At 33.7% G+C, this 13,612-nt stretch overlaps 1 protein-coding gene across 6 annotated transcripts in view; it reads right to left on the bottom strand.

The window, feature by feature from the left end:
- Positions 1 to 1,490: 1,490 nt before the first annotated feature.
- The window catches only part of MANEA (mannosidase endo-alpha), a 72,794-nt gene continuing 60,672 nt past the window's right edge, over positions 1,491 to 13,612 (bottom strand). For all 6 annotated transcript variants that reach the window (XM_035697547.2, XM_035697556.2, XM_025444372.3 and 3 more), the window contains 2 exons: positions 7,104 to 7,180; positions 1,491 to 6,319 (listed from right to left, as the gene is read on the bottom strand). In XM_035697547.2, the coding sequence (XP_035553440.1) occupies positions 5,662 to 6,319; positions 7,104 to 7,180 (735 nt within the window). In that variant the 3' untranslated portion in view covers positions 1,491 to 5,661. The remainder of the gene's footprint in view (positions 6,320 to 7,103; positions 7,181 to 13,612) is intronic.

Raw genomic sequence — 13,612 nt, 5'->3', positions numbered from 1 at the left:
AACAAAGCAGATAAGAAAGGCAGGTAAATAGAGAACAAGAAAGAAAGGTTGAATAGCAGCCCTCAAAAAGGCAGAAAATAGGTTGCAGAAGTGGGGGCTATAATTAAATACGATTACGGGGTTCTCTACTTACTTTCCAGGCTTTAAACATGGATTCATATCTAGTAAGTAAAAGAATCAAAGGACTTCAAGTCCTTCTCAATAAATAAAATTAATTCAAATCAGCTATTCAAAAGCCAAATTAGGTTAAAGGGAGAATACTGGCTAAGAGATATGAACCTCATTGTTGGGGTACTTTATTTCTGATCTTCCATAAAATCTGGGAAGACATCATATACTCAGAACTCTCATGGATTCACTTTCACTGAGTTTTGTTACATACTTAGAATTTACTCAATAATCATCACCATAACTAGTCCCATGAAAAATCTTTGTAATTTTATAAATAATGTTCTCAATAGTTTTATATTCTTTATGTCAGAGGTCACAAATTAGTGACCCCAACCAGAAAATATTTTTAAAATCTTTTCTGATATTTGCCAAAATGCTATAATTATAAAAATTTATAGACACGTGGGCATGCATACTTCATTTCAGTGACCCATAACTACAAAATGAACATTGACAGAGCTAACTAGCAATTACTCCTTTTAGGTGAGAGTGGTCCAAAGTTCCTTGGACTCTCTAGGGTCTTCAACCTGATGCATTTATTTACATTACATTGCCTGACAGGTTCCTGTAGGTTTTTACATTTTTATTCTGAGGTATAATAATGCCAATGTGCGAAATTGTTTTTGAAGTATTTTTGTTTTTTTGTATAGTTAATATATGTTACATTAGTTTAGCTGTACAACATAGTGTTTCAACATTTCTATACATTATTGCTATGCTCACCATAAATCTAACTACCATTTGTCCCACACTATTACAGGACTGTTGACTATATTCCCTATGCTTTTTTACTTTAAATTGTGACGACAAGGTAAAGTTTACCTTGTAGAGGAAAGGAGGTGCTTCTTTCCTGGCAAAAAAAAAAAAAAAAAAAAAAAAAAAGGCCATATAATATCTTGTATTAACTACTCAGAAGCTTGATACCAAATATGTAGTCAATCATATATGCTAGCATTGTATATATATTTTTTTCAAAATCCCATTTTTCATTGTTCATGTATTTTTAAGCTTTCTTTATGGAAACAATACTTTATATCCTGTCTTCAAATAGAGTACACATTTTATTTTATTTTTAAGTATTTTATTTATTTATTCATTGAGAGACATACAGAGAGAGGCAGAGACACAGGCAGAGGGAGAAGCAGGCTCCATGCGGGGAGCCTGACTCGATCCCGGGTCTCCAGGATAAGGCCCTGGGCTGAAGGCGCTAAATCGCTGAGCCACCCGGGCTGCCCGAGTACACATTTTAAAAAGAGAAAACATTACCTACACTTGATACAGGAGTGACTCAAGTAAAAAGAAAACAATGAAATAAAATATTAAACATTAAAATAATATTTTATTTGGGGATTATATTGTCTTTAGCTAAGAATACATAATATTCATGAGGAAAAATAGAATTTGAGCTCAGCTACTATTCATAAAATGATCGTCACTCAACATTTTTTTTACAAGACAGCTAAAAAGAGTGTAGTTTTCAAGAATGTACTTTAATTAAATATAACACCAAGTTTTCAAATAAGAATTCAGCAGCCTTGCAGTTAACTTTTTACAAGAAGCCAGAGATTAGATTGCTCTCTTTTAATATTAATGGCTTAATAGCCTGCCACATGGCTAATGAATCTAAGTAATTAAAAAACAATACATAGAATGGCAGCATTCAATAAATACAAACTTTGACTATAACAAATGTTCTGGCACGCTCTTCTTAGGTGACTATATAAATTTCTAAACTTTATTGCATTTATTACAATTGATTTCTTCTAAATATTTTTCTCTTTTGTATTTGATAGTTTCAAAATCAGGGTAAAGATCACATTAGACATTATCAAATTAATATAGTACTGTTTTCATAATGGCCTTTTGTAAAAAGCACTGAAATACTTTCATGCATGAACATAATTAATGCATCTTAAATGTGGCTGAATAGTTAAGTAGTTATCCCTTTATTTCATGTTGTTTACAACAATCTTTGGCCAGACTGACCAATTCTTTCAAAATGTCAAAAACAAACCATGATGATATAGTCATAAGTTGAGTTCTGTATATAGAATTATCAAACCATAGAAACTCATTGTCTTATTTCATGAAATATTTATTTCATGGGGTATTTTCTGAAAGTCTCTTTATGATTTATGATAATTTATGATTAAATTTATGGCTAATTTTTTAATATAAATTGAGAAACAAAGTAAGATGCTTTTAAATGAAATCTAGAACAAAGAAAGTAAAAAGTGCTGTTTTAACTTCACTAAATTTCATATCTGTTACCATATATAGTTATTTTTCTTTTGATACTATAAATTACGTAACAACAAAAACCACATTGAAAAAATGTTCCTCTCTTCATTGATGAAATCTAACAGCACTACTCTAAGTTCTTTGATCAGACTGGAATGAGTCTTTATAAAGTAATTAAGCCAATGTAGTACTTGAATTCTCAAGAATGATGATCTTACAGGAAGCATACAATAACATTTAGACTTTGTTATGTATCCACATAAAGTCAGTACAAAATTTAATTTGAAGTACATTTTTTAAAAAGAAGTTCTGAGCCAAAAAAATTGTTTTGCTTGTGGCTAGGCCCATTTATCATTTTGAAATTGTAGATATTTATAAAAATAACTGAAATTTTGCTGGTCATAAAGTATTGCTATGCTATGGGACATAAAAGTGTTTGACTTTAATTCAATATTTAGACACAGACTTTCAAGAGCTGTTTCTGTAGGCACTGTAGAGTTCAGGAACAGTCTTCATGTTTAAACTGAGTAACTGATCAGTTTGAAAAAGTGTAGGGTTAGAAACTTGGTAGATTCTCTGGTGGTCTGTTAGAGCTAACATATGATTATGCCCAAAGAATAAAAAAAATACAACATCTCCAACCCACCCCCCAAAAAAACCCCATTTTTTTCTATGAATTTGTTAAACACACCCAGTGTTTAACAAATTCACAAAAAAAAAACACACACACACACAAAAAAAAAAAACAAATTCACAGATTTAAAATGTATATATAGTTAAAGACACACTTTGTGTTACATATTTAAATAGAAAAAATATACAGAGTGCTGAATATTACTTTTCATCTGTTAATCAGAAATTAAACATATTTCATAAATAGAAAGGAACACATTTTTATATCTAAGATACACGATTTCATGTATGCTTTTATTAAATGAAAAGTTAGTTACTACATATAACAAAATAGCCTTTTAATTACTTTTAAAACAGAAAAAAGTTAATGTATAACTTAAACATTAATAACAGCAGTTTTTGACAATATTAATCCTCAATGGAACAATGAAAAAAAGACTGTTTTCTATAGAGTCAAAACAGATTGATTAAACCATAAAAGAATTATGATTCATGCATTGCATATATTACACTGTTTGACAGTTATTTTAGTTTATTGAATTCACATCTAGATAGTTTAAATTAGGTAACCAGTTCTTTGCTTTTACTTGTGATCATAATGATCCAAACTGTGTTATAAGTCCAATGATAAAGGCAGCTGTAATGAATACCTGAGGAAGATTTTTGAGAGCATTCCTCCCTAAGAATAATGAAATTATTAAACAGGCAAAAAGACACAGGATAGTCATATAATTATAAATTCTTAAACCACTATGAGATCAGATTCCAAACATTTTCCCTTGAGAACAAATCTGTTTTGTTTTACTTTGAAATCTGATCATTACAGGCTAGTTTGAGTAATGTATTGGGAAGCACAACAAAGTTCAGAGGTAAAGAGTACTGCTGTACTAGATTATCTAGGCTTGCAAGGGGAGCAAGATAGAAAGTGGTGGTATTTGTGCTGAGGTTTTGTAGACCTTGGTTTTATAATTTCAGAACTATTTCAAAAATTTTTCTGTTACAGTAGGTTCAGATATGCAGTATAAGCAATGACAAAAATTCCTCTGTGGTAGTTATTTCTTGAAATTTAATAAAATATGGTAAAAGTTATTGTTAGACATATTTACAGTTTATCCTATGATAACATACAGTGGCTAACTGGATAGAAGAAAAAAAATCCACAGGTTAGGAAGAGGCTTCATTATATTGTTATAGTGATTTATTCTGATAATTTCTTCTAGAAAGTAGATTACTACTATTTGCATTTCCCATGGCCTGATCATTCTCTGAGAAATGGCAAATTGTTAAGGTTTAAATAAGTTTTATATTAATCATGCCTCTTTTCAAATAAAAGATATTTTATTTCAAAATTACTAACTAAAAGTAAATTTTACCACCTGATGGGCTATTTTATGATAAATTCTACTGTTACCTTATTTCTGAATGAGTATCTCTAAAACCTGAAGATTTATAGGTATTATTGTTTAGTACGCCCTACTGCTTCTCTTTAGTAAATTAAATATCTAAGGAATAATCATGTCATAGTATATATATATTTTATAGTTCTACTTAACTCTAAGAATTGAAGAATAACAATCTATTAAGGAGATTCATTTTTTAGCATATTGGTGGATTAATTTGTCATAAATGATTAACAACTGATCACAAATATTGAATATGATAGGTACTGTCAAAGTATAATGTTTTTACATGGGGATATTTTGTCTTTTAAATGAGATTATTCCCATCACTAAGTGTTAAACTTAAAAGTCAAACTTCAGGAATGAATTTAAGATATAAAAGAATTTTCATTTCTATGTCCTTAAAATGCAAAGTAATTTTTCTCTATTTTGTTAAAATAGCTTAAAATATTAAGAAGGAAAGCTAATGGTTGGTAAGTAAGAAAAAGATTGATACTAACAGTTGGTCTCTGATTAACATTAAAATAAAAACATGAATGACAAGGCAAAGATTGACAGGTATCCAAAAACTTGTATTTTGGTCATTCTATCTTCATAATAACTATAAACCAACTAGGTTTTCTTAACAGAGAAGCAATCATTAACTTCTATGACAGAATTTTTCATAGCTTTTAAAGCAGACACAGTAGACATGCAAAATACCTAGCATGCTATGTTATCAAAAAATATTCAAAGAATGATGCATATTGTGCTGCAGAAAGCAGGCCTTCCTAACACAATACGATTCACAGTAAGGCTTAAGTTAAGATTTTATTTTCCTTAAGAATTCTTATTGGAGACTGTACTGTATTAGTGAACAGACTCTGGATGAATGAATCTTTGGAAAAAAAAAAAAACTAATGAAATATACACTATCTTGTAGATCTTATTTTCTTCACTAGACATATCAAATATACACATTCTCTCTCGTTGGGCCCAGAATACAATCAGGATTTAACTGTGCATTCTCTATGTAATCATGTCAAATAACATTATTGCACAACTTTTCTCTCAGATTTTTTTCAGTGCAGAATTGTGAAGGGTGACAATGATGATATTAGTTAGCATTTTTAAAAAATTACAAATTCTTTTTATTACATATATACTGATGGGATAACTGCCAAATAACACGAAAGGTGTTTACTGAAATTAGGTGATTTCTATAATTATTTATGCATTAGGAAAGAGGCAGCTTCTGATCAACTGTATAACCTGCTCTTTCCTTACTATATTTCTCAGACCACTTGCGAGTTAGTTCTAGATAAAGACTTGGTTTATGAGGCCGGTAATCCAGGTATACTGTATTACTGGTTCTTTTGGGAATAGCTTTTTCAATCTGAGTTCCTTCATGCCACTCATTAAAAGAGGTAATAGAAATTATACTGGGATGGGCATGGAGTGCAGCATCCAGAGCAGTTTCATAGTACTTCCCGTTGATTCGGTTCCGAGTGTTCTGAGCGTTCCATGGACGGATGCTGGTATCTATATATCCTGGGCCCACACTTGGGATAAACAGGAGGTTGAACTGATCACAAAAAAATCTTAGCCTTGCCCAATTCTCATATGATGAGCCATAAGTAAAGCCATTTGTGGCAAAATATGTGTAAATTCCATCAAAACCACCTTCAAGAATATCGTATCTGTGTTTGCTCTCTACTAGAAGTGCAATAAACAGTCCATCATAAGGAGAATTGCGGATGCTCTGAGATCCTGTGGGGGTTAACAAATTGGCCCATTTTTCAGGCTTTGTGATATAAGAATCATAGATATAAAACATAGGAAGAGCATTGCCAGTCCTAGTCTTGTACCTATAAAAGGCTGGATGATTTCCATATCTAGAATACAAAAATATGTAAAAGTGAAGTGAATATCTGCAACTCATTTTCCACAGACAGTAACTGTTTCTATATTGAAAATAGTTAAAACACGCTATTCACTTTCTTTGGGGGATCAGTTATATTAAGGGTAATCATTAAGAATGCATTTTCAATTTTGCAGATTGGAAAAATGAGACACTGGATACATCAAGACATTACCTAACAAGAAATTAATTATCTTATATTGAAGTTTACAAATGATGACCAATACTCTAAAAAGCCCATTTTCTATATGAATATGTCAACTGCTTTTTTTCTACCAGTGATAAATGTCTCACTGTTGCTGGTAGGTTTCCTTTTAAGAGTACAGTATCTGTCACAGGTTCCTATCAGTAAAAATCCTTGAACACAATGAAGCTGTAGAATTTTTTTTCTTGTAATCAGACTAATTATAAATGAAAATAATGGATGTGGGCCCACAGACATAAAAGCAGTTCACATTTTATAATCTGAACCTTCTTTTGAAAAGGCAAAACTCTATATTAGTGATTTATGGAATACCAATTTAAAGTATCAGCCAACAAATCATAAATAAAGCTTAATAAACACAAAATCAGTAAATAGAATCTATACAAAAAGTGAATCATAAGGAATTTCAGAAATGTTCCTCAAAATGATTATTTATTATAAAATTTAGTATATCAGACCATAAGTCTTCAAACTCAAATATAATTTAAATGTACTCTTATAACTGTACATTATCATTGGATCATAAAACAGTAATGTAAACAAAGAAACTCACTTGTCTATAATATATTTGACATTTTTGTACATGTTTTGATCATCTCGATTGCTATATGGTTCAATGTGAAAAGTGACCTAAAACAAAACAAAACCAAAAAATCAATTAGAGAAAAAATTATCTATAATGTAAAAATAAAAGTATATATTTTTAATAGTGATTTAATAGCTTTAAGATAAATACTTATTGAACATAAATGTTATTAATAGAATTCTAGCAGAAAAAGCCCTTAGTCAATTTTGTTACTGTGAAATAATATGCTCAAGAGTCTACTTTTTAACTACTTTAGGGAACTATGTGAAGGGAGGTACTAAATGAGTTAGATGGTGGAGGCAAAGTGGGCAATCTGAATTCAAAACTCAAATGTTTGACTACTATGCAATACTTCTTCCTATATGTTTATTTCTTATAAAGAATAAATAGGGATATACTCTACATCCAGAGAAGTTTCTTTAAAAAGAATATGGTACAGAAAAATCTGGATTCTATTCCCAGGTGTGATCAATAAAGTTTACATTTAAATGAAATCAATAGCAACTCTTTTTTTTTTTTTTAAGATATGAGAGTAAGTGTATACCAGTGGGAGGAGGGAGAGCATCTCAATCAGACTCCCCACTGGGCTCAGAGGCTGCCTAGGAGCTAGTACCTACCATCCTGAGATCATGATCTGAGCCAAAATCAAGAGTCAATGAGCCAAGCAGGCATCCCCATTAGCAAATATCTTAAAATGACAAAGTCCTCTATCATTAAAACATTTACAATTAATGTAATCAACATTTAAATAATCTACATTTAATGTGTACTATTACTCAAAGAATTTGTCATAAAATTACCGGAAAAATAACACCCACTAGTACTATGAATGCTTATTATTATGGTTTATAGATGTCTACCATAATTGTAGAAAGCAGTAATCAAAAGTATTTTTTTAAATACTGTGCACAGAAGATTCATTCTTTAAACTAAAAAACATTAGTTATATATAAATCAAGAAAAATTGGTTATGGCTAGTAAAACTATTTTGTATGAAACTTCTAACTAGTAGCGTAGATTGTCACTTAGATCTGTAAATCAAATTTTGACCAGTAGCCATTGAACATCTTTATGACAATCTAAAAAACTTCTTGATGTTACTCTGATTTAGGGTTTAGTCTCTATGAAGCATGTATGGAATTAAAAACTTCTATGCTAGTGCAACATAAAATGCTTTTGTTTTCGGGACACCATGGTGGCACAATTGGCTAAGTATCCCACTCTTGGTTTCTGCTTACGCTGTGATCTCAGGCCCACCTCAGCTGCGGCTGTGCACCGAGTTTGCTTGGGATTCTGTTTCACTTTCCTTGTGCCCCTCCCTCTCATGCTGTTTAAAATAAATAAATCTTTAAAATGCTTTTGTTTTCAATTACCCAATTAATGTAAATTGAATAAATAAGTAATATGAATACTATGAATAATAAAATGAATTTTACTACTTGTCACAGAATTTTAAAGTCAGACAGCATTTAGTGAAAATATTCTTAGTATTATTGAAATCCCATTTCTATTAAAAGGGAAGTTTTATCAGTAACGAAGGTTAAAAAAAATTCTGTGTATCGGAAGCATTGCTAGGACAGTCATGGTTTTCAGTAGCTCTGATATTTGCTTTTTAACTTCAAGTGAAGCAGATTGGCATGGGTATAGGTATTTTCGTGTTCTTATCTAATGTTACCTCGGGTAATTCTCCCTTTAGATGGAATGTTGTATTTTCTAAGCTTCCATTTTATATATAAAGGGTACTATATTTAAGCAAATAGTACCATGGCATTCTTACCTTCTTTTGCAAATTATAGATCAAAAAAAGCTGTTATTGAAATACAATATTTTAATTTTCCCTCATATAGTTCAAACTTATTATAATAAAATTATGATGTGATCTAGTTTCTAGTCCTCTTTCATTGGGAAAAACCAATTAGACCAATACTAAAGTAACCTTGTAAATGACAAAATATTCTCTATATAAAATCAAATGTTTGCATTAGCTTTAGATTAGGAAATGACAGTCATAAATATGCCCTCATTTCATGTTTCTACACTTTTGACCTTTTTAGCTCTTCCTCACCCTGCAGCCAAAGTGAACTTTCTAAAGTGAACATCTGATGATTCTGGAGAGTGGGGTCAAGCAACATGCTTGCCATAAAATGTTCCTATTTATCCTCCCACCAAAATCAAAGGATTAGACATTCATACATGAACAAAAGGACTCTCGTGGGTGTTTTTAGCCCTATTATCTTATACTCTAAGGAATCTGCCAGGAGTCTCAACCACCAGTCCAACCAGTAAGGGTCCTCTGTATGGGATGGGAACCACAGGAGCCAGCCAAACTTCCTAGACCCCTCTTGTACCTACAGGACAAAAATCAGGTAAGTGTAGAGGGAATAGCATCAGAAAGAGAACTTGCCAGAGTTTAGCCTTTTTTTTTGTTCTTTTTTTTATTTAATTTTTATTTATTTATGATAGTCACACAGAGAGAGAGAGAGAGAGGCAGAGACATAGGCAGAGGGAGAAGCAGGCCCCATGCACTGGAAGCCCGACGTGGGATTCGATCCCGGGTCTCCAGGATCGCGCCCTGGGCTAAAGGCAGGCGCTAAACCGCTGAGCCACCCAGGGATCCCAAGTTTAGCCTTTTCTAAGGGAGACTCTGGCACACCACTGTAAAGGGGAGAAAATAGAGGAGTTTGTCTGCCTGAGAGATAGTAAGAGAAACTTTCACTGGGCAGTGGGGTGGTTGCCAGGAAACACTGAAGAGTGCTAATTTATCTAGTGGTGGTGACCTCTCCTGCAGGGAAAAGAGAAAAGCAGTGAGTGCCTAGTTATGGCAACTGGAGAAATCCATTCTCTCCCTCACCACTGGAGTAGGTAGGAGATCTATAACTGGGGGTTGGGAGGATATTGGGAAAGCAGCAGATAAGAATTTCAAATGGAGTAAAAGGGATTGTGCTTAGCAGGGAATACTACTGCTGGGATCATCCTACTGGGTGTGAATGTACCGGATGCTAAAGCCACATCTCTCTCCTCATGCTCTGTTATTCCTTATGCAGGATCCCATGTGCCACTATGAGAGCAGTCTCCAGGAGATAAGAGAGCGGGCTCAGAAACCACAAACTTGAGCTATAGCATTACTTCTAGAAAACAAACAAACAAACAAACAAACAAAAAGATTTTTGGCCTGGTACATGATAAGAACCAGGTAAGACATATAAGCTTTAAAAAACTGCCACAAAGAAGGTACAAAACTGGAACAGGTGCATCTTCATAAACACAGAGGAAAAAGATGACAACAGCAGTACTATAGAACATAACACTCCATCTGCTGAAGACAATAAGAAGAATTAAAGAGGTATGTACTACTTCAAATGTGAAAGTACTAATGAATTTCTACAAAGGTTATGAAAAATCAAGGAAATATGGCACCACTAAAAGAAAATTATAATCTTCAGCAATCAAGCTCACTGGCACAGAGTAGTTTAACTGATAAAGAATTTTAAATAGTTGTAATAAAGAAACTCAACAATTTATAAGAAAATTCAGAAAGACAATTCAATTAAGTTAGGAATCAAAAACACAAATAAGGGCAGCCCAGGTGGTTCAGCGGTTTAGCGCCGCCTTCAGCCCAGGGCCTGATCCTGGAGACCCGGGATCGAGTCCCACATCAAGCTCCCTGCATGGAGCCTGCTTCTCCCTCTGCCTGTGTCTCTGCCTCTCTCTCTCTCTCTGTGTGTGTCTCTCATGAATAAATAAATAAAGTCTTAAAAAAAAAAAAACACAAACAAAATGAGTTCTTTACCAAACAAATTCTGGATCTGAAAATCCAGTAAATGAGATCAAGAATGTAACAGAGAACATATATATGAGGCATACCACAAGGAAGAAAGAATAACTGACATGGAGTATAAGAATTTTGACATAACACAGAAGAGGGAACTTAGAGTTAAAAAAAAAAAAAGTGAAGAAAGCCTAATGAGTGCTGATTATCCTTAAAAAAGACAAATATCAGAATAAAAACAAAACAAAACAAACAGCGGAGGGTTTCCTAAACCTGAGAAAAGGCTTGCCTACTGAACTCATAGATTATCCTTTTATCTCTAAACAAAATGACCTTGTATAAGACATAAATTCTCACAAATCAGTATTAAAGAATCATAAAGGCATTCAGGTTAAAAAAAAAAAAAAAGTAACCTACACAGGAATTCCCATTAGTCTATCAGATTGCTCTGTAGAATCTCTACAGGCCAATAGAGAATATAAGGATATTTGAAGTGTTGAAAGATATAAAATTGTCAGCCAACAATACTTATCTGGCAAAGTTTTCCTTCAGATGTGAAGAAATAAAGGCTTTTCCAGACCAACTAAATCTAAAAAAATTCACCACCACCAGACTTGCCTTGCAAGCAATGCAATAAGGGATTCTTCAAGCTAAAACAAAGACAGGCTCACCAGCCACATGAAAACAGAAAAGTACACAACACACTAGGTAAACGTAAAAAATATACCTTTCAGACTTAGAAAACTAACTGTAAATTAGGATGGTGTGTCAGCTATTCATCTATGGTATAAAAGTTAAAGGAAAAGTGAGAAAAATTACAAGTTGTTAATGTAACTCAAAAAAAAAGGTATACATACATTGTAACATCAATAATATAATATAGAGACTTTCTAGGCAGTCAGAAATAAGTTGTTCTCAGCCTGAAATGGTTTCATCTCTAAGATATTTTATGTTAGCCCCATGGTACATACAAGACTAAAAACCCACAGCCGATCTACAAAGAAGGGGAAAACAGAGCATACCACCATGGTAAATAACCAATTTACAAAGGTTTCTACCTAGAAAGAGAGGGAAAAAGGAAAAACTGAAATACAAAACCAGGAACCAATTAAAATAGCATTAGTAAGTCTCTACATATTAATCATTACTCTACATGGAAGTGGATTGAACTCACTAATCAAAAGGCACCCTGGTTGGCTGGACAAAAAATATGACCCAATCATTGGGTGCCAATAAGAGATGTACTTCAGCTTCAAGGATGTGTATAAGACTTGAAGGGATGGGAAAAAATACTCCATGCAAGTGGAAACTGCAATAGAACATCAAATATCAGCATATAAATTCAAAGAGGACTGAAAAATTAAGTGTTCAAGTGAAAAATCATTAACATTTTATGGGAATATTTTCATTAGCTGGGCAATGATGCTATATTTTAGTGTTGCTTCTGGTAATACTTTCCCCCAAAATATCAACAGATATAATTTATTGTACTTACACTAATTACTGCTAACTTTTGCCTTTACAAAATTGTGTCTCTGTGTCAAATAGTTTTGTTTCTTTGTAGTTTTACTTTATAATTTTGTTGAATAATAACTCTAGTAGGAAAAGAAAAAAAAAAAACAGTTCCAATTCAAGATAGGGACCTAGGAAGAGCCTATAACTCATCTCACATGGACACACTGAGTCTATAGTTATCTACAGAACAATTTCCTCTGGAAAAAAAAAAAAACCCTAAAACCTGGTACAGTGACCTCTTCGCATGTGGTATGCAAGGGCAAAACCACATCAAAGTGGGCAGGAAAGGTGGAGGCACAATCTCACCATAAACCCCCACCCCCGACCCATAATCAGATAGGGTTTTAAAAGTTGGAGCCTCTCCCTGAGAAGCAAAGTGTTTGATCCCACATGGGGCATCGTAACGTTTAAGACTGGCACCTGAGAGATGAGACTCCCAAACACCTGGCTTTGAAAACCAGAGTTTACACCTACCAGATTAATGGGGATACAGTAAACTGAAAAATGGCTCTTCAAAGACTCGTGTGCAGATTCACTTGTCCCAGGGCCCAGTACGGAAGGAGTCCTTGGCAGGTGCCCAGACTTTAACATTAGCAAACGAATCCTTCAAATAAAGCAGTGGTCTGAAGGGCAGGTGTCTACTCTGGTGAGTGCCATCTTCCTGATCTCTCTTGGTTGTGCTCTAGAGTACTAGTATCTTCTGGAGGAGAGCTTTTATCCATGCCCAGGATCCTGGTTTTTATGTCTGGTGCTCCAGTTTTGCAGTTGCCACCCAGAAACACCCCTTGATCACCTGGCTCTAGAGAATGAGCAGCTTGTTTTTGTGGGCCCCAAAGGACTGTAACAATCAAAGGGGCAGTTTGGCAGACCAAGACTTCCAGGGCAGAGTATAGGTAGCAGACCGAATCTCACTCCCAGTCTGAGAAAGAGGCCCGTTTGCTAGTCCAAGAGCTCTGACCTGAGGGTTTGATCTGAGGTTCTTGGTTTGGCACATTTATAGACATCCACAGAATTGAGTTCAGTACACAGAGGCCAGTTGATGCAATGTTTACACTCTCCATCTGCCTTGCTCAAGCTTGCCCTTAAGAGAGGAACTTCTATTCTTGGCTGGTGCCTTGGTTTTTACAACTGCTTCTGGGGGATACCTCTACATCAACTGGCGCTGGAGGCCAGTGGAGACAATGCTCATAAA

This window comes from Canis lupus, chromosome 12, assembly GCF_003254725.2.
Source record: "Canis lupus dingo isolate Sandy chromosome 12, ASM325472v2, whole genome shotgun sequence".
NCBI lineage: Eukaryota > Metazoa > Chordata > Mammalia > Carnivora > Canidae > Canis > Canis lupus.
Note: the sequence above shows the minus strand (reverse complement) of the source record. Positions and strands in the feature narration are given on the sequence as shown.